Source organism: Panulirus ornatus, chromosome 5 (genome assembly GCF_036320965.1).
Source record: "Panulirus ornatus isolate Po-2019 chromosome 5, ASM3632096v1, whole genome shotgun sequence".
NCBI classification, from domain to species: domain Eukaryota; kingdom Metazoa; phylum Arthropoda; class Malacostraca; order Decapoda; family Palinuridae; genus Panulirus; species Panulirus ornatus.
The window spans coordinates 29,252,949-29,274,545 of record NC_092228.1 but is presented as its reverse complement, the minus strand read 5'-3'; the positions used below and the strand labels follow the sequence as shown (position 1 = coordinate 29,274,545).

At 42.5% G+C, this 21,597-nt stretch overlaps 1 protein-coding gene across 1 annotated transcript in view; it reads right to left on the bottom strand.

Annotated features, from left to right (window-relative positions):
* Positions 1-11,872: 11,872 nt before the first annotated feature.
* LOC139748647 (man(5)GlcNAc(2)-PP-dolichol translocation protein RFT1) overlaps positions 11,873-21,597 on the bottom strand; it is a 105,536-nt gene continuing 95,811 nt past the window's right edge. Inside the window, exons 10-12 of the mRNA XM_071661895.1 lie at positions 19,520-19,648; positions 19,088-19,208; positions 11,873-12,211 (exon numbers count right to left, since the gene is read on the bottom strand). Of these exons, the coding sequence (XP_071517996.1) occupies positions 11,981-12,211; positions 19,088-19,208; positions 19,520-19,648 (481 nt within the window). The 3' untranslated portion in view covers positions 11,873-11,980. The remainder of the gene's footprint in view (positions 12,212-19,087; positions 19,209-19,519; positions 19,649-21,597) is intronic.

The following is a 21,597-nucleotide window of genomic DNA, read 5'->3' as shown; positions in this document are numbered from 1 at the left end:
CACACATCTCTCTTACCCTTACGTTACTTACTCGATCAAACCACCTCACCACACATTGTCCTCAAACATCTCATTTCCAGCACCTCCACCCTCCTACGCACAACTCTATCCATAGCCCACGCCTCGCAACCATACAACATTGTTGGAACCACTATTCCTTCAAACATACCCATTGTTGCTTTCCGAGATAAAGTTCTCGACTTCCACACATTCTTCAAGGCTTCCGGGATTTTCGCCCCCTCCCCACCCTATAATCCACTTCCACTTCCACGGTTCCATCCGCTGCCAGATCCACTCCCAGATATCTAAAACACTTTACTTCCTCCAGTTTTTCTCCATTCAAACTTACCTCCCAATTGACTTGACCCTCAACCCTACTGTACCTAATAACCTTGCTCTTATTCACATTTACTCTTAACTTTCTTCTTTCACACACTTTACCAAACTCAGTCACCAGCTTCTGCAGTTTCTCACATGAATCAGCCACCAGCACTATATATACATATATATATATCTATATATACACATACATACGCACATACACACATATACATATATATACATATGAAAAATGTAAGAAATAATTTAGAAAACTGAAACTTCTAGCTTGAAATGAAATGAAAAAAATGAATGTCACATATATTTCTTTTCTTTCTTTTAAACTATTCGCCATTTCCCGTGTTAGCGAGGTAGCGTTAAGAACAGAGGACTGGGCCTTTTTTGGAATATCCTCACCTGGCCCCCTCTATTCCTTCTTTTGGAAAATTAAAAAAAAAAAAACGAAAGGGGAGGATTTCCAGCCCCCCGCTCCCTCCCCTTTTAGTCGCCTTCTACGACACGCAGGGAATACGTGGGAAGTATTCTTAATCCCCTATCCCCAGGGATCATATATATATATATATATATATATATATATATATATATATATATATATTTTTTTTTTTTATTATACTTTGTCGCTGTCTCCCGCATTTGCGAGGTAGCGCAAGGAAACAGACGAAAGAAATGGCCCAACCCCCCCCCCCATACACATGTATATACATACGTCCACACACGCAAATATACATACCTACACAGCTTTCCATGGATTACCCCAGACGCTTCACATGCCTTGATTCAATCCACTGACAGCATGTCAACCCCGGAATACCACATCGCTCCAATTCACTCTATTCCTTGCCCTCCTTTCACCCTCCTGCATGTTCAGGCCCCGATCACACAAAATCTTTTTCACTCCATCTTTCCACCTCCAATTTGGTCTCCCTTTCCTCCTCGTTCCCTCCACCTCCGACACATATATCCTCTTGGTCAATCTTTCCTCACTCATTCTCTCCATGTGCCCAAACCACTTCAAAACACCCTCTTCTGCTCTCTCAACCACGCTCTTTTTATTTCCACACATCTCTCTTACCTTTACGTTACTCACTCGATCAAACCACCTCACACCACACATTGTCCTCAAACATCTCATTTCCAGCACATCCATCCTCCTGCGCACAACTCTATCCATAGCCCACGCCTCGCAACCATACAACATTGTTGGAACCACTATTCCTTCAAACATACCCATTTTTGCTTTCCGAGATAATGTTCTCGACTTCCACACATTCTTCAAGGCTCCCAGAATTTTCGCCCCCTCCCCCACCCTATGATCCACTTCCGCTTCCATGGTTCCATCCGCTGCGGAATCCACTCCCAGATATCTAAAACACTTCACTTCCTCCAGTTTTTCTCCATTCAAACTCACCTCCCAATTGACTTGACCCTCAACCCTACTGTACCTAATAACCTTGCTCTTATTCACATTTACTCTTAACTTTCTTCTTCCACACACTTTACCAAACTCAGTCACCAGCTTCTGCAGTTTCTCACATGAATCAGCCACCAGCGCTGTATTATCAGCGAACAACAACTGACTCACTTCCCAAGCTCTCTCATCCCCAACAGACTTCATACTTGCCCCTCTTTCCAAAACTCTTGCATTTACCTCCCTAACAACCCCATCCATAAACAAATTAAACAACCATGGAGACATCACACACCCCTGCCGCAAACCTACATTCACTGAGAACCAATCACTTTCCTCTCTTCCTACCCGTACACATGCCTTACATCCTCGATAAAAACTTTTCACTGCTTCTAACAACTTTCCTCCCACACCATATATTCTTAATACCTTCCACAGAGCATCTCTTATCAACTCTATCATATGCCTTCTCCAGATCCATAAATGCTACATACAAATCCATTTGCTTTTCTAAGTATTTCTCACACACATTCTTCAAAGCAAACACCTGATCCACACATCCTCTACCACTTCTGAAACCACACTGCTCTTCCCCAATCTGATGCTCTGTACATGCCTTCACCCTCTCAATCAATACCCTCCCATATAATTTACCAGGAATACTCAACAAACTTATACCTCTGTAATTTGAGCACTCACTCTTATCCCCTTTGCCTTTGTACAATGGCACTATGCACGCATTCCGCCAATCCTCAGGCACCTCACCATGAGTCATACATACATTAAATAACCTTACCAACCAGTCAACAATACAGTCACCCCCTTTTTTAATAAATTCCACTGCAATACCATCCAAACCTGCTGCCTTGCCGGCTTTCATCTTCCGCAAAGCTTTCACTACCTCTTCTCTGTTTACCAAATCATTTTCCCTAACCCTCTCACTTTGCACACCACCTCGACCAAAACACCCTATATCTGCCACTCTATCATCAAACACATTCAACAAACCTTCAAAATACTCACTCCATCTCCTTCTCACATCACCACTACTTGTTATATATATTCTTTTTTTTTTTTTATATACTTTGTCGCTGTCTCCCGCGTTTGCGAGGTAGCGCAAGGAAACAGACGAAAGAAATGGCCCAACCCACCCCCATACACATGTATATACATACGTCCACACACGCAAATATACATACCTACACAGCTTTCCATGGTTTACCCCAGACGCTTCACATGCCTTGATTCAATCCACTGACAGCACGTCAACCCCGGTATACCACATCGCTCCAATTCACTCTATTCCTTGCCCTCCTTTCACCCTCCTGCATGTTCAGGCCCCGATCACACAAAATCTTTTTCACTCCATCTTTCCACCTCCAATTTGGTCTCCCTCTTCTCCTTGCTCCCTCCACCTCCGACACATATATCCTCTTGGTCAATCTTTCCTCACTCATCCTCTCCATGTGCCCAAACCACTTCAAAACACCCTCTTCTGCTCTCTCAACCACGCTCTTTTTATTTCCACACATCTCTCTTACCCTTACGTTACTCACTCGATCAAACCACCTCACACCACACATTGTCCTCAAACATCTCATTTCCAGCACATCCATCCTCCTGCGCACAACTCTATCCATAGCCCACGCCTCGCAACCATACAACATTGTTGGAACCACTATTCCTTCAAACATACCCATTTTTGCTTTCCGAGATAATGTTCTCGACTTCCACACATTCTTCAAGGCCCCCAGAATTTTCGCCCCCTCCCCCACCCTATGATCCACTTCCGCTTCCATGGTTCCATCCGCTGCCAGATCCACTCCCAGATATCTAAAACACTTCACTTCCTCCAGTTTTTCTCCATTCAAACTCACCTCCCAATTGACTTGACCCTCAACCCTACTGTACCTAATAACCTTGCTCTTATTCACATTTACTCTTAACTTTCTTCTTCCACACACTTTACCAAACTCAGTCACCAGCTTCTGCAGTTTCTCACATGAATCAGCCACCAGCGCTGTATCATCAGCGAACAACAACTGACTCACTTCCCAAGCTCTCTCATCCCCAACAGACTTCATACTTGCCCCTCTTTCCAAAACTCTTGCATTTACCTCCCTAACAACCCCATCCATAAACAAATTAAACAACCATGGAGACATCACACACCCCTGCCGCAAACCTACATTCACTGAGAACCAATCACTTTCCTCTCTTCCTACCCGTACACATGCCTTACATCCTCGATAAAAACTTTTCACTGCTTCTAACAACTTTCCTCCCACACCATATATTCTTAATACCTTCCACAGAGCATCTCTATCAACTCTATCATATGCCTTCTCCAGATCCATAAATGCTACATACAAATCCATTTGCTTTTCTAAGTATTTCTCACATACATTCTTCAAAGCAAACACCTGATCCACACATCCTCTACCACTTCTGAAACCACACTGCTCTTCCCCAATCTGATGCTCTGTACATGCCTTCACCCTCTCAATCAATACCCTCCCATATAATTTACCAGGAATACTCAACAAACTTATACCTCTGTAATTTGAGCACTCACTCTTATCCCCTTTGCCTTTGTACAATGGCACTATGCACGCATTCCGCCAATCCTCAGGCACCTCACCATGAGTCATACATACATTAAATAACCTTACCAACCAGTCAACAATACAGTCACCCCCTTTTTTAATAAATTCCACTGCAATACCATCCAAACCTGCTGCCTTGCCGGCTTTCATCTTCCGCAAAGCTTTCACTACCTCTTCTCTGTTTACCAAATCATTTTCCCTAACCCTCTCACTTTGCACACCACCTCGACCAAAACACCCTATATCTGCCACTCTATCATCAAACACATTCAACAAACCTTCAAAATACTCACTCCATCTCCTTCTCACATCACCACTACTTGTTATATATATTCTTTTTTTTTTCTTTTTTATACTTTGTCGCTGTCTCCCGCATTTGCGAGGTAGCGCAAGGAAACAGACGAAAGAAATGGCCCAACCCACCCCCATACACATGTATATACATACGTCCACACACGCAAATATACATACCTACACAGCTTTCCATGGTTTACCCCAGACGCTTCACATGCCTTGATTCAATCCACTGACAGCACGTCAACCCCGGTATACCACATCGCTCCAATTCACTCTATTCCTTGCCCTCCTTTCACCCTCCTGCATGTTCAGGCCCCGATCACACAAAATCTTTTTCACTCCATCTTTCCACCTCCAATTTGGTCTCCCTCTTCTCCTTGCTCCCTCCACCTCCGACACATATATCCTCTTGGTCAATCTTTCCTCACTCATCCTCTCCATGTGCCCAAACCACTTCAAAACACCCTCTTCTGCTCTCTCAACCACGCTCTTTTTATTTCCACACATCTCTCTTACCCTTACGTTACTCACTCGATCAAACCACCTCACACCACACATTGTCCTCAAACATCTCATTTCCAGCACATCCATCCTCCTGCGCACAACTCTATCCATAGCCCACGCCTCGCAACCATACAACATTGTTGGAACCACTATTCCTTCAAACATACCCATTTTTGCTTTCCGAGATAATGTTCTCGACTTCCACACATTCTTCAAGGCCCCCAGAATTTTCGCCCCCTCCCCCACCCTATGATCCACTTCCGCTTCCATGGTTCCATCCGCTGCCAGATCCACTCCCAGATATCTAAAACACTTCACTTCCTCTAGTTTTTCTCCATTCAAACTCACCTCCCAATTGACTTGACCCTCAACCCTACTGTACCTAATAACCTTGCTCTTATTCACATTTACTCTTAACTTTCTTCTTCCACACACTTTACCAAACTCAGTCACCAGCTTCTGCAGTTTCTCACATGAATCAGCCACCAGCGCTGTATCATCAGCGAACAACAACTGACTCACTTCCCAAGCTCTCTCATCCCCAACAGACTTCATACTTGCCCCTCTTTCCAAAACTCTTGCATTTACCTCCCTAACAACCCCATCCATAAACAAATTAAACAACCATGGAGACATCACACACCCCTGCCGCAAACCTACATTCACTGAGAACCAATCACTTTCCTCTCTTCCTACCCGTACACATGCCTTACGTCCTCGATAAAAACTTTTCACTGCTTCTAACAACTTTCCTCCCACACCATATATTCTTAATACCTTCCACAGAGCATCTCTATCAACTCTATCATATGCCTTCTCCAGATCCATAAATGCTACATCCAAATCCATTTGCTTTTCTAAGTATTTCTCACATACATTCTTCAAAGCAAACACCTGATCCACACATCCTCTACCACTTCTGAAACCACACTGCTCTTCCCCAATCTGATGCTCTGTACATGCCTTCACCCTCTCAATCAATACCCTCCCATATAATTTACCAGGAATACTCAACAAACTTATACCTCTGTAATTTGAGCACTCACTCTTATCCCCTTTGCCTTTGTACAATGGCACTATGCACGCATTCTGCCAATCCTCAGGCACCTCACCATGAGTCATACATACATTAAATAACCTTATCAACCAGTCAACAATACAGTCACCCCCTTTTTTAATAAATTCCACTGCAATACCATCCAAACCTGCTGCCTTGCCGGCTTTCATCTTCCGCAAAGCTTTCACTATCTCTTCTCTGTTTACCAAATCATTTTCCCTAACCCTCTCACTTTGCACACCACCTCGACCAAAACACCCTATATCTGCCACTCTATCATCAAACACATTCAACAAACCTTCAAAATACTCACTCCATCTCCTTCTCACATCACCACTACTTGTTATCACCTCCCCATTTGCGCCCTTCACTGAAGTTCCCATTTGCTCCCTTGTCTTACGCACTTTATTTACCTCCTTCCAGAACATCTTCTTATTCTCCCTAAAATTTAATGATACTCTTTCACCCCAACTCTCATTTGCCCTTTTTTTCACCTCTTGCACCTTTCTCTTGACCTCCTGTCTCTTTCTTTTATACATCTCCCACTCAATTGCATTTTTTCCCTGCAAAAATCGTCCAAATGCCTCTCTCTTCTCTTTCACTAATACTCTTACTTCATCCCACCGCTCACTACCCTTTCTAATCAACCCACCTCCCGCTCTTCTCATGCCACAAGCATCTTTTGCGCAATCCATCACTGATTCCCTAAATACATCCCATTCCTCCCCCACTCCCCTTGCTTCCATTGTTCTCACCTTTTTCCATTCTGTACTCAGTCTCTCCTGGTACTTCCTCACACAGGTCTCCTTCTCAAGCTCACTTACTCTCACCACCCTCTTCACCCCAACATTCACTCTTCTTTTCTGAAAACCCATACAAATCTTCACCTTAGCCTCCACAAGATAATGATCAGACATCCCTCCAGTTGCAAGGGAAGGAGTAGCAATACTCCTGAAACAGGAGTTGTGGGAGTATGTGATAGAGTGTAAGAAAGTGAATTCTCGATTAATATGGGTAAAACTGAAAGTTGATGGAGAGAGGTGGGTGATTATTGGTGCATATGCACCTGGGCATGAGAAGAAAGATCAAGAGAGGCAAGTGTTTTGGGAGCAGCTGAATGAGTGTGTTAGTGGTTTTGATGCACGAGAACGAGTTATAGTGATGGGTGATTTGAATGCAAAGGTGAGTAATGTGGCAGTTGAGGGAATAATTGGTATACATGGGGTGTTCAGTGTTGTAAATGGAAATGGTGAAGAGCTTGTAGATTTATGTGCTGAAAAAGGACTGATGATTGGGAATACCTGGTTTAAAAAGCGAGATATACATAAGTATACTTATGTAAGTAGGAGAGATGGCCAGAGAGCGTTATTGGATTACGTGTTAATTGACAGGCGTGCGAAAGAGAGACTTTTGGATGTTAATGTGCTGAGAGGTGCATATATATATATATATATATATATATATATATAAATATATATATGTATATATATATATATATATATATGTATATATATATATATATATATATATATATATATATACATATGGTGTGGGAGGAAAGTTGTTAGAAGCAGTGAAAAGTTTTTATCGAGGATGTAAGGCATGTGTACGTGTAGGAAGAGAGGAAAGTGATTGGTTCTCAGTGAATGTAGGTTTGCGGCAGGGGTGTGTGATGTCTCCATGGTTTTTTAATTTGTTTATGGATGGGGTTGTTAGGGAGGTAAATGCAAGAGTTTTGGAAAGAGGGGCAAGTATGAAGTCTGTTGGGGATGAGAGAGCTTGGGAAGTGAGTCAGTTGTTGTTCGCTGATGATACAGCGCTGGTGGCTGATTCATGTGAGAAACTGCAGAAGCTGGTGACTGAGTTTGGTAAAGTGTGTGGAAGAAGAAAGTTAAGAGTAAATGTGAATAAGAGCAAGGTTATTAGGTACAGTAGGGTTGAGGGTCAAGTCAATTGGGAGGTGAGTTTGAATGGAGAAAAACTGGAGGAAGTGAAGTGTTTTAGATATCTGGGAGTGGATCTGGCAGCGGATGGAACCATGGAAGCGGATGTGGATCATAGGGTGGGGGAGGGGGTGAAAATTCTGGGGGCCTTGAAGAATGTGTGGAAGTCGAGAACATTATCTCGGAAAGCAAAAATGGGTATGTTTGAAGGAATAGTGGTTCCAACAATGTTGTATGGTTGCGAGGCGTGGGCTATGGATAGAGTTGTGCGCAGGAGGATGGATGTGCTGGAAATGAGATGTTTGAGGACAATGTGTGGTGTGAGGTGGTTTGATCGAGTGAGTAACGTAAGGGTAAGAGAGATGTGTGGAAATAAAAAGAGTGTGGTTGAGAGAGCAGAAGAGGGTGTTTTGAAGTGGTTTGGGCACATGGAGAGGATGAGTGAGGAAAGATTGACCAAGAGGATATATGTGTCGGAGGTGGAGGGAGCAAGAAGAAGAGGGAGACCAAATTGGAGGTGGAAAGATGGAGTGAAAAAGATTTTGTGTGATCGGGGCCTGAACATGCAGGAGGGTGAAAGGAGGGCAAGGAATAGAGTGAATTGGAGCGATGTGGTATACCGGGGTTGACTTGCTGTCAGTGGATTGAATCAAGGCATGTGAAGCGTCTGGGGTAAACCATGGAAAGCTGTGTAGGTATGTATACTTGCGTGTGTGGACGTGTGTATATACATGTGTATGGGGGGGGTTGGGCCATTTCTTTCGTCTGTTTCCTTGCGCTACCTCGCAAACGCGGGAGACAGCGACAAAGTATAAAAAAAATATATATATATATATATATATATATATATATATATATATATATATATATATATATATATATATATATATATATATATAATAAAGTGCGTAAGACAAGGGAGCAAATGGGAACTTCAGTGAAGGGCGCAAATGGGGAGGTGATAACAAGTAGTGGTGATGTGAGAAGGAGATGGAGTGAGTATTTTGAAGGTTTGTTGAATGTGTTTGATGATAGAGTGGCAGATATAGGGTGTTTTGGTCGAGGTGGTGTGCAAAGTGAGAGGGTTAGGGAAAATGATTTGGTAAACAGAGAAGAGGTAGTGAAAGCTTTGCGGAAGATGAAAGCCGGCAAGGCAGCAGGTTTGGATGGTATTGCAGTGGAATTTATTAAAAAAGGGGGTGACTGTATTGTTGACTGGTTGGTAAGGTTATTTAATGTATGTATGACTCATGGTGAGGTGCCTGAGGATTGGCGGAATGCGTGCATAATGCCATTGTACAAAGGCAAAGGGGATAAGAGTGAGTGCTCAAATTACAGAGGTATAAGTTTGTTGAGTATTCCTGGTAAATTATATGGGAGGGTATTGATTGAGAGGGTGAAGGCATGTACAGAGCATCAGATTGGGGAAGAGCAGTGTGGTTTCAGAAGTGGTAGAGGATGTGTGGATCAGGTGTTTGCTTTGAAGAATGTATGTGAGAAATACTTAGAAAAGCAAATGGATTTGTATGTAGCATTTATGGATCTGGAGAAGGCATATGATAGAGTTGATAGAGATGCTCTGTGGAAGGTATTAAGAATATATGGTGTGGGAGGAAAGTTGTTAGAAGCAGTGAAAAGTTTTTATCGAGGATGTAAGGCATGTGTACGTGTAGGAAGAGAGGAAAGTGATTGGTTCTCAGTGAATGTAGGTTTGCGGCAGGGGTGTGTGATGTCTCCATGGTTGTTTAATTTGTTTATGGATGGGGTTGTTAGGGAGGTAAATGCAAGAGTTTTGGAAAGAGGGGCAAGTATGAAGTCTGTTGGGGATGAGAGAGCTTGGGAAGTGAGTCAGTTGTTGTTCGCTGATGATACAGCGCTGGTGGCTGATTCATGTGAGAAACTGCAGAAGCTGGTGACTGAGTTTGGTAAAGTGTGTGGAAGAAGAAAGTTAAGAGTAAATGTGAATAAGAGCAAGGTTATTAGGTACAGTAGGGTTGAGGGTCAAGTCAATTGGGAGGTGAGTTTGAATGGAGAAAAACTGGAGGAAGTGAAGTGTTTTAGATATCTGGGAGTGGATCTGGCAGCGGATGGAACCATGGAAGCGGAAGTGGATCATAGGGTGGGGGAGGGGGCGAAAATTCTGGGAGCCTTGAAGAATGTGTGGAAGTCGAGAACATTATCTCGGAAAGCAAAAATGGGTATGTTTGAAGGAATAGTGGTTCCAACAATGTTGTATGGTTGCGAGGCGTGGGCTATGGATAAAGTTGTGCGCAGGAGGATGGATGTGCTGGAAATGAGATGTTTGAGGACAATGTGTGGTGTGAGGTGGTTTGATCGAGTGAGTAACGTAAGGGTAAGAGAGATGTGTGGAAATAAAAAGAGCGTGGTCGAGAGAGCAGAAGAGGGTGTTTTGAAGTGGTTTGGGCACATGGAGAGAATGAGTGAGGAAAGATTGACCAAGAGGATATATGTGTCGGAGGTGGAGGGAACGAGGAGAAGAGGGAGACCAAATTGGAGGTGGAAAGATGGAGTGAAAAAGATTTTGTGTGATCGGGGCCTGAACATGCAGGAGGGTGAAAGGAGGGCAAGGAATAGAGTGAATTGGAGCGATGTGGTATACCGGGGTTGACGTGCTGTCAGTGGATTGAATCAAGGCATGTGAAGCGTCTGGGGTAAACCATGGAAAGTTGTGTAGGTATGTATATTTGCGTGTGTGGACGTATGTATATACATGTGTATGGGGGGGTTGGGCCATTTCTTTCGTCTGTTTCCTTGCGCTACCTCGCAAACGCGGGAGACAGCGACAAAGTATAAAAAGAAAAAAAAAAAAAACATATTCTTACTTGCCTTCATCCATTCCTGGCACTACCCCATCCCACAGTAGACAGTATTGCTACCCCTTGCTTCAGTGAGGCAGAACCAGGGAAACAGACAAAAAAAGAAACATCATTCACATTGTCTAGCTATCATGTGTAATGCACCGAAACCACAGCTCCCTATCCACATCCAGTCCTCGCAGACCTTTCCATGGTCTACCCCAGACAGTATACCGTATCACATCATTCCAATTCTCTCTATTCCTTGTATACTTCTCATCCTCCTGTATGTTTAGGCCCCAATCACTCAAAATCCTTTTCATTCCATCCTTCCCCCTCCAATTTGGTTTCCTGCTTCTTATTCCCTCCACCTCTGACACATATATCCTCTTGTGTCAATCTTTCCTCACTCATTCTCTCCATGTGACCAAACCATTTCAAAACACCCTCTTCTGCTCTCTTAACCACACTCTTTTTATTACCACATATCTCTCTTACCCTTTCATTACTTGCTTGATCAAACCACCTCAAGCCACATATTGTCCTCAAACATTTAATTTCCCCTGTTTTCTCTTAGAAATTGAAATACAAAAAGGGGAAGGTTTCCAGCCTCCTGCTCCCGCCCCTTTTAGTTGCCTTCTAGGACATGTGGGGAATACCTGGGGAGTCATCTTTCTCCCCTATCCCCAGATATGTACAATAATAATTTCTAGACTGACTGGGTTCCATGAACTTCCCTAATATGGTCATGGAAATACTGACCAATTAAAACTGTGCTTTTACATTATTAAAGTTTGGTTGTTTTTATATTATTTTTGTACTAGAAATGACTTGTATGAATAACCTCATACATACACTAGCAATAACATGAAACTTGTAAGGACAGACTTATTTCAGTATGATTAGAAAAATCATTGAATTTATTTTACAATAAAATATATCAAATATATGAACATTACACAGATACATTAAATACTTTCATAATACAAATATACCATCTCACCTCTATCTTAGGGCCTATACAAAAATGTATGTACCTTATCCACCACTAAAACTTTGCTAAACTGGCCTTGATCACATTGTTTGTCTTGACTAGCAAATCTAGAGAGCAGTTTGCTTATAAACTGTAGGATCTTCTCCACTATGGACTTCAGCTCCCAACGCAGAAAGTACATGACGGCTATAAGACACACAGCTCCTACTCCTATGTGTAAAATTGTGCTTCTTGGGTACACAAAAATCTGAAAGACAAATTAATAGTCATCTGTTTATGTAAGACTTAAATCTTTACTTTGGCAAACAGCCCTATATGGCCTAATAATAGTAACTATAAAAACCTCAAATGCATACCTATCTCCCATAACATAATCATTACCCCATCAAACAACCAGCTGCCAATACCATGAGTCATCCATGTCATCTAGCAGTTACCCCGTCGCCCACACCATAATTACAAGTTGCTTCTTCGTCTATCCGCTCTTGGATTTCACATATACAGCTAAAACAGAGTTGGGCAAAATTTTCTCTACTGGTGACATGTATCAAAGAACTTATCACATTTCTTCTCCTATTATCCACATTGCAGAACTCCCTCACTTTAAACAAGGGAAGCCTTCCCAGAAAATCATGTTTAGAACAAAGGGAGATATGTTCTAAAACCTGTTTAAGACACAGTGCTGTACATTATTTTCTCACTAAACAACAAAGGAAACACAATTGATACATCAACATCCATTAATATGAATTCAAATACAGATTAAATGAATACTTATAAAACAGGCTGGTTTTTATGTATACTACAATGGCAATAGGGGAGAAGGAATACTTCCCACGTATTCCCTGCGTGTCAGAAAGTGACTAAAGGGGGTGGGAGCAAGGGGCTGGAATCCCCCCTCCTTGCATTCTAACTTTCTAAAAGGGGAAACAGAAGAAGGAGTCACGCGGGGAGTGCTCATCCTCCTCAAAGGCTCAGATTGGGGTGTCTAAATGTGTGTGGATGTAACCAAGATGAGAAAAAAGGAGAGATAGGAAGTATGTTTGAGGAAAGGAACCTGGATGTTTTGGCTCTGAGTAAAATGAAGCTCAAGGGTAAAGGGGAAGAGTGGTTTGGGAATGTTTTGGGAGTAAAGTCAGAGGTTGGTGAGAGGATAAGAGCAAAGGAAGGAGTAGCACCACTACTGAAGCAGGAGTTATGGGAGTATGTGAAAGTGTAAGAAATTAACTTTAGATTGATATAGGTAAAACTGAAAGTGGAAGGAGAGAGATGGGTGATTATTGGTGCCTATGCACCTGGTCATGAGAAGAAACACCATGAGAGGCAAGTGTTTTGGGAGCAGCTGAGTGAGGGTGTTAGCAGCTTTGATGCACGAGACTGGGTTATAGTGATGGGTGATTTGAATGCAAAGGTGAACAATGTGGCAGTTGAGGGTAAAATTGGTGTACATGAGGTGCTCAGTGTTGTAAATGGAAATGGTGAAGAGCTTGTAGATTTATGTGCTGAAGAAGGACTGGTGATTGGGAATACCTGGTTTAAAAAGAGATATACATAAGAATACGTATGTGAGTAGGAGAGATGGCCAGAGGGCATTACTGGACTATGTGTCAATTGATAGGTGAGTAAAACTTTAAAATTGATAGGTCTGTAAGACTTTTGGATGTCAATGTACTGAGAGGGGCAGCTGGAGGGATGTCTCATCACTATCTTGTGGAGGCCAAGGTGAAGATTTGTAGAGGTTTTCAGAAAAGAAGAGAGAATGTTGGGGAGAAGAGAGTGGTGAGAGTAAGTGAGCTTGGAAAGGAGACCTGTGTGAGGAAGTACCAGGAGAGACTGAATGCAGAACTGCAAAAGGTGAGGGCAAATGATGTAAGGGGAGTGGGGGAGGAATAAGATGTATTTAGGGAGGCAGTAATGGCTTGCGCAAAAGATGCATGTGGCATGAGAAAGGTGGGAGGTGGGCAGATTAGAAAGGGTAGAGAGTGGTGGGATGAAGAAGTATGATTGTTAGTGAAAGAGAAGAAAGGGGCATTTCGACAATTTTTGCAGGGAAGTAGTGCAAAAGACTGGGAGATGTATAAAAGAAAGAGGCAGGGGGTCAAGAGAAAGGTGCAAGGGGTGAAAAAGAGGGTAAATGAGAGTTGGGGAGAGAGTATCTTTAAATTTTAGGGAAAATATACAGGTGTTTTGGAGGGAGGTAAATAAAGTGTGTAAGACAAGAGAACAAATGGGAACATGGGTTAAGGAGGCAAATGGGGAGGTAATAATAAGTTGCGATGAAGTGAGAGGAAGATGGAGTGAATATTCTGAAGGTCTGTTGAATGTGTTTGATGATACAGTGGCAGATACAGGGCATTTTGGTCGGGGTGGTGTGCAAAGTGAGAGGGATCAGGGAGAATGGTTTGGTGAACAGAGAAGAGGTAGTGCAAGCTTTGCAGAAGATGAAAGCTGGAGAGACAGCAGGTTTGGGTGGTATTGCAGTGGAATTCATAAAAAAAGGGGGGTTGACAGTGTTGTTGATTGATTGGTAAGGATATTCAATGTATGTATGGATCAAGGTGAAGTGCCTGAGGATTGGCAGAATGCATGCACAGTGTGAATGTACAAAGCAAAGGGGATAAAGTTGAGTGTTCAAATTACAGAGGCATAAGTTTGTTGAGTATACCTGGGAAATTATATGGGAGAGTATTAATTGTGAGGGTGAAGGCATGTACAGAGCATCAGATTAGGGAGATGGTTTCAGAAGTGGTAGAGGATGTGTGGATCAGGTGTTTGCTTTGAAGAATGTATGTATGAAATACTTAGAAAAATAGATGGATTTGTATGTAGCATTTATGGATCTGAAGAAGGCATATGATATGGTGGATAGCGACGCTTTGTGGAAAGTTTTAAGAATATATGGTGTGTTAGGTAAGTTGCTAGAAGCAGTGAAAACTTTTTACCAAGGATGTAAGGCATGTGTACAAGTAGGAAGGAAGGAAAGTGACTGGTTCCCTCTGAATGTCGGTTTGTGGCAGGGGTGCGTGATGTCTCCATGGTTGTTTAATTTGTTTATGGATAGGGTTGTTAGGGAGGTGAATGCAAGAGTTTTGAAAAGAGGAGCAAGTATGCAGTCTGTTGTGGATGAGAGGGCTTGGGAAGTGAGACAGTTGTTGTTTGCTGATGATACAACTCTGGTGGCTGACTCGGGTGAGAAACTACAGAAGTTGGTGACTGAGTTTGGTAAAGTGTGTGAAAGAAGAAAGTTGAGAGTAAATGTTGATAAGAGCAAGGTTATGAGGTTCAGTAGGTTTGAGGGACAAGTTAATCGGGAGGTAGGTTAGAATGGAGAGAAACTGGAGGAAGTGAAGTCCTTTAGATATCTGGGAGTGGACTTAGCAGTGGATGGAACCATGGAAGTGGAAGTGAGTCACAGGGTGGGGGAGGGAGCAAAGGTTCTGGGAGCATTGAAAAATGTGCAGAAGGTGAGAATATTATCTCGGAGACCAAAAATGGGTATGTTTGAAGGAACAGCGGTTCCAACAATGTTATATGGTTGCAAGGCATGGGTTATAGATAGGGTTGTGCGGAGAAGGATGGATGCGTTGGAAATGAAATGTTTAAGGACAATATGTTTTGTAGGAAGGTTTGATTAAGTAAGTAATGAAAGAGTAAGAGAGATGTGCGATAATAAAAAGAATGTGGTTGTGAGAGCAGAAGAGGGTGTTGAAATGGTTTGGACACATGGAGAGAATGAGTGAGGAAAGATTGACAATGAGGATATATGCGTCCGAGGTGGAGGGGATAAAAAGAAGTGGGAGACCAAACTGGAGGAGGAGGGATGGAGTGAAAAAGATTTTGAGCGATCGTTGCTGAATATACAGAGGGTGAAAGGCATGCAAGGAATAGAGTGAATTGGAATGATGTGGTATATTGGGGTCGACGTGTTGTCAATGGATTGAACCAGGGTATGCAAAGCATCTGGGGTAAGCCATGGAAAGGTCTGTGGGGCCTGGATGTGGAAAGGGAGCTGTGGTTTTGGTGTATTACACATGACATTTAGAGACTAAGTGTGAATAAATGTGGCCTTTTTTGTCTGTTCCTGGTGCTGCCTTGCTGGAGGGGGGAAGGGGGGATGCTATTTCGTGTGTGGTGGGGTGGTGACGGGAATGGATGAAGGCAGCAAGTATGGATAAATACATGTGTATATATGTATATGTGCGTGTGTGGATGTTCATGTGTGAGTGGGTGGGTTGGGCCATTCCTCGCCTGTTTCTTTGTGCTACCTCGCTAACGTGGGAGACGGCGGTTAAGTATAATAAACAAATAAATAATACAATGTGATGTTGGCATAAAATAAAGTGGAGTATTACTGTGTAGGACCATCAAATCACCTCCAGTTTAGTCTCGAGAGTTATATTCTTCTTATGCTTCCCATCCCTTTCAGTGATACTGGCATCATTCTACTATACACATTACATCACAGTGATACACACATAATTTCTCACCACAAATTGAATTCCATATGCACTGTATATTGCTGGATCTACCAAGACGCCTACCTAACAAGCTAGTGACCCTACTGGACAGTTGCGGACTCTGTCGCATCTGTGGAGCATACCACTGTGCCCCCACCACTCATTCAAGCCAGCTACACCCCTGCCATCAGCACTTGGCATTTCCCACGGCATTATCAGTAGGGCATGGGACCTTAATCCTCAGAGTCCTGTCCTCAAAAACCTCCCAACAAAATTACATCTGTCATTTGGAGACACAAGGAAAGGCAACACACACCACAGTTATGGAAAAAGCCACCTGGTCGACCATCCCTTTGCAAGGTAAACCTTTGGATAGGTTGAACTAATGTCTCAACCAGTTTACAATACATCACCATTTGATACTGTCACTTGTCTCAGGAATGACCCACATGACTCAAGCCCATTAAGAAACTCTCCGTTACAAAATTTTAAAAACAAATGATCCCCAACCCTAACCTATATAACACTTACAAAACACACGCACACACATTGAAATGACCCAACAAGCACTGAACAGCCATCCTCCCACTCAGTCAAACTCCAACCGAAATGTACTCCCATAAGAAGCCACATATGAAAAGAGTCCTGGTGTTACCTATGCCCTCAATCTAAAGGCTCCTGCAGCCTATAGCTGCACTATTTCTAAGAGCAGGGAGTGAGAAGCTCTTTGACACAACTTGACGCCCAATAATACAGCCTCAACAAAGATGACTTTTCATTGGCAGTGTAACCTCATGCAGACTAAGTCCAGGAACACCAGAAGCCACACTCCACCTCGGACAACTGAGTCACACTTTCCCAGCTGAGCAAGCCACACTTCAAGACAAAAAGGTTTAATGCAGTCAACAGTAAGGGAGCAAGGCATGTGCTTAAGTATGAAGGGAGAAGGGTTAGTGTTTCCCTATGCAGTGGGTCTGTACTAAATATGTGTAATATAACCACAGCAGTTTAATGTTAACGGACAGGGTGGTAAGGATGGACAGGGTGGTAAGGGAGGTAAATGTAAAATTATTGGAGAGTGGGGCGAGTCTGCATTATGACAGAGGGTAGGGAGGCATGGCAGATAAATTAGATGCAGCTTGTGGATGACAGTGCTGGTGGCAGACACCAGAGAGAAATTCCAGAGGCTGGTAGCAGGGTTTGGAGAATGTGTAAAATTAATATGCACAAAAGTAAAGTAAAAGAGGTGCACCTGAGAGTGGATTTGGTAGTAGATGGAACCATGAAGGCAGAAATGGGTCAGAGGGTGGAAGAAGGGTTTAAGGTCCTTGGGGTGGGTATTAAGGAATGTGTGGGAAAGAAGGCTCGTGTCTGTAAGGGCAGAGATCAGTAGGTTAGAAGTTTCAGTAGTCTTAACAGTCTTGTATGAAAACAAATCATGGGCCTTCAATGCAGAGGAAAGATAGAGAGATGATGATCCAGAAATTATGTGGAATTATTCAAGGTGATAACGTAAGAAATCACACTCAACGAGAGGTTTGGTAGGGAGTGTATTCTGATTGAGGCAGTTGGCGACCAGGTTGTGGTAAAATGAATTGGACATATGAGGAGGATGAGTGAAGAAAGACTGGCAAGGAATATCCCCAAGTAAGGTGTGGAGAAACAAGTGGGAGAAGGAGACCAAGGAGACAAAATGGATGGAGTCAAAGAGGCTTCAGTGTAGTGGGGACTGAACATTCAGGAGGGTGACAGGCAAGCAATAGACAGAAAGAACTGGTGTATGTGGTACATCGTGGGACAGTGTGTTGTTAATGGACTGAACCAGGGTATAGGAATCATTCATGAGAAATCATGGGGCTTAACTGTGCTTGACAAACTCTGGTTTTGACACATTATAAATGGTGAGCAGAGACTGGAAGTGTGAAAGTATGACCAGTGTTCGACTTCCATGCTACCTGCTACTTTGCTAAAATGGAAAAGGTAAAGAGGCATTCTAAAAGAAATTTCATATCTACTGCTTTTCCTGGCAGCCAAAGTTGCTCTTACTACAATGTTAACCATTGCAAAGAAGCATATATAATTAAGGCTGCTTACAGCTGTAGTGGGAATGTATAAAGTTGATGTTTGCAGTATGTCTGTACTTATCTCACCAGAGAAATACCAGGAACAGTTTTGAGTTTACTGATAATTCCTAAAGTCAACTTATTCTTTTCTATCACTTAGAACACTGAGTGTAGCCATTTCTAAAAGGAGTGAAGAATGTCTTCCTAACCTTCTACCTAGAACATAATGAAGGCTCAGTTAAGTGACTTGACAAACTTGTCCTTCTGATGGATGGCAATTATACAGTAGACTCTTGTCATATATCTGCTCCTCATTTCTTGTCAAAAATCTGCTTGCTTTTCCCACCTGAGCATAGCAGCATCAGGAATGGATGACTAAACCTTTAAAGAAAAATCAATGATTAGCTCATGCTGCTCTTCCCAGTTTTAGCAAGTGATAATAAAGAAGGGAAGGATTTCCAGCCTGCTGCACCTTGCCTTCTTGGATCCCTTCCTCAGCACATAGAATCAATAACAGTATTCTTTCTTCCCAATCATAACACCTAATTTGCTACAAAATAATGTAAAAATACAATGGAAGTGTTCAACACCACTGATACCTACCTCTGAAAATGCTGTAAGGATCATGGCAGAGACAAATACAGCGATGAATTTTGGGTGAATGTGCAAAGAATTAAGAGGGTGGTATTCTGTCCTCTTGTATTGATTGTGAATCAACCATAAACTGAAAAGAAGAAGAATTATGTGCAAAGCAAACAAAAATTTGCATTTAGTTTTGGGACACTGCATTAAAGTTGACTGATATATTCAGTATTCATTATCTTAAACTCATTCTTCACCTTTAATTAAATGACATTAAGGAGGGTGAGAAAAGTAAGCCTAAAGAAAAACTGGCTTTAGGGACAGCCCCAAAATCAAACTTGAATCTCATGGATTATGTATAAAGTACATTACCCATGTATAACTACATCCTACAACCATCAACAGTACTCTTGCTATATCATCTAAACATCAATACTACATAAAAGAAATTACCTATATGTTATACGAAGTCCCATATTGATGCAGTTAGCAACAACAAAACCAACTGCACCTAATATTTTTGTAAACAGGACTGCCGTCCCAATGTAAGCAAATGAGAAGAAAACCATCAGGTGGTTGTATCTGAAAAGATATATAAAACTAGTACTCTAGTAAGATTTTCAGTCTCATATAATCTTAAACAACTGTCACTTTACAGAGATTAAACATATATGAAAATCATTCTTAAAGAAATTCATGTTTCATGTGTAGCGGGACAGCAACATGAATGGATGAAGGCAACAAGTATGAATATGTACATGAGTATATATGTATATGTCTGTGTTGTTAGAAGCAGTGAAAAGTTTTTATTGAGGATTTAAGGCATGTGTACGTGTAGGAAGAAAGGAAAGTGATTGGTTCTCAGTGAATGTTGGTTTGCGGCAGGGGTGTGTGATGTCTCCATGGTTGATTAGTTTATGAATGGGGTGTTGAATGTAAGAGTTTTGGAAAGAGGGGCAAGTATGCAGTCTGTTGGGGATGAGAGAGCTTGGGAAGTGAGTCAGTTGTTGTTTGCTAATGATATAGCACTGGTGGCTGATTCGTGTGAGAAACTGCAGAAGCTGGTGACTGAGTTTGGTAAAGTGTATGAAAGAAGAAAGCTGAGAGGAAATGTGAATAAGAGCAAGGTTATTAGGTACGGTAGGGTTGAGGGACAAATCAACTGGGAGGTAAGTTTGAATGGAGAAAAACTGGAGGAAGTGAAGTGTTTTAGACATCTGGGAGTGGATTTGGCAGCAGGTGGAACCATGGAAGCGGAAGTGAATCATAGGGTGGGGGAGGGGGCAAAAGTCTGGGAGCGTTGGAAAATGTGTGGAAGTCGAGAACGTTATCTTGGAAAGCAAAAATGGCTATGTTTGAAGGAATAGTAGTTCCAACAATGTTATATGGTTTTGAGGCATGGGCTGTAGATAAGAGTTGTGGAGAGGAAGGTGGATGTGCTGGAAATGAGATGTTTGAGGACAATATGTGGTGTGAGGTGGTTTGATCGAGTAAGTAATGAAAGGGTAAGAGAGATGTGTGGTAATAAAATTAGTGTGGTTGAGAGAGCAAAAGAGGGTGTTTTGAAATGGTTTGGTCACATGGAGAGAATGAGTGAGGAAAGATTGACAAAGAGGATATATGTGTCAGAGGTGGAGGGAATGAGGAGAGGTGGGAGACCAAATTGGAGGTGGAAAGATGGAGTTTGAAAAAGATTTTGAGTGATCAGGGCCTGAACATGCAGTAGGGTGAAAGGCGTGCAAGAAACAGAGTGAATTGGAACAATGTGGTATACCGGGGTCGATGTGCTGTCAATGGATTGAACCAATGCATGTGAAGCGTCTTGGGTAAACCATGGAATGCTTTGTGGGACCTGGATGTGGAAAGGGAGCTGTGGTTTCGCTGCATTATACATGAAAGCTAGAGACTGAGTGTGAGCGAATGTGGCCTTTGTTGTCTTTTCCTAGCGCTACCTCGCACACATGCGGGGGAAGGGGCTGTCATTTCATGTGTGGCGGGGTGGCGACGGGAATGAATAAGGGAAGACAGTATGAATTATATACTCCTAAGAAAAGACAACAAAGGCCACATTCGTTCACACTCAGTCTCTAGCTCTCATGTAATAATGCACCAAAACCACAGCTCCCTTTCCACATCCAGGCCCCACAAAACTTTCCATGGTTTACCCCAGACGCTTCACATGCCCTGGTTCAATCCATTGACAGTACGTCAGCCTCGGTATACCACACTGTTCCAATTCACTCTATTCCATGCATGCCTTTCACCCTCCTGCATGTTCAGGCCCCGATGGCTCAAAATCTTTTTCACTCCATCTCTCCACCTCCAATTTGGTTCCCACTTCTCCTCATTCCTTCCTCCTCTGACACGTATATCCTCTTTGTCAATCTTTCCTCACTCATTCTCTCCATGTGACCAAACCATTTCAGAACACTCTCTTCTGCTCTCTCAACCACACTCTTTTAATTACCACACATCTCTCTTACCCTTTTATTACTTACTCGATCAAGCCACCTCACACCACATATTGTCCT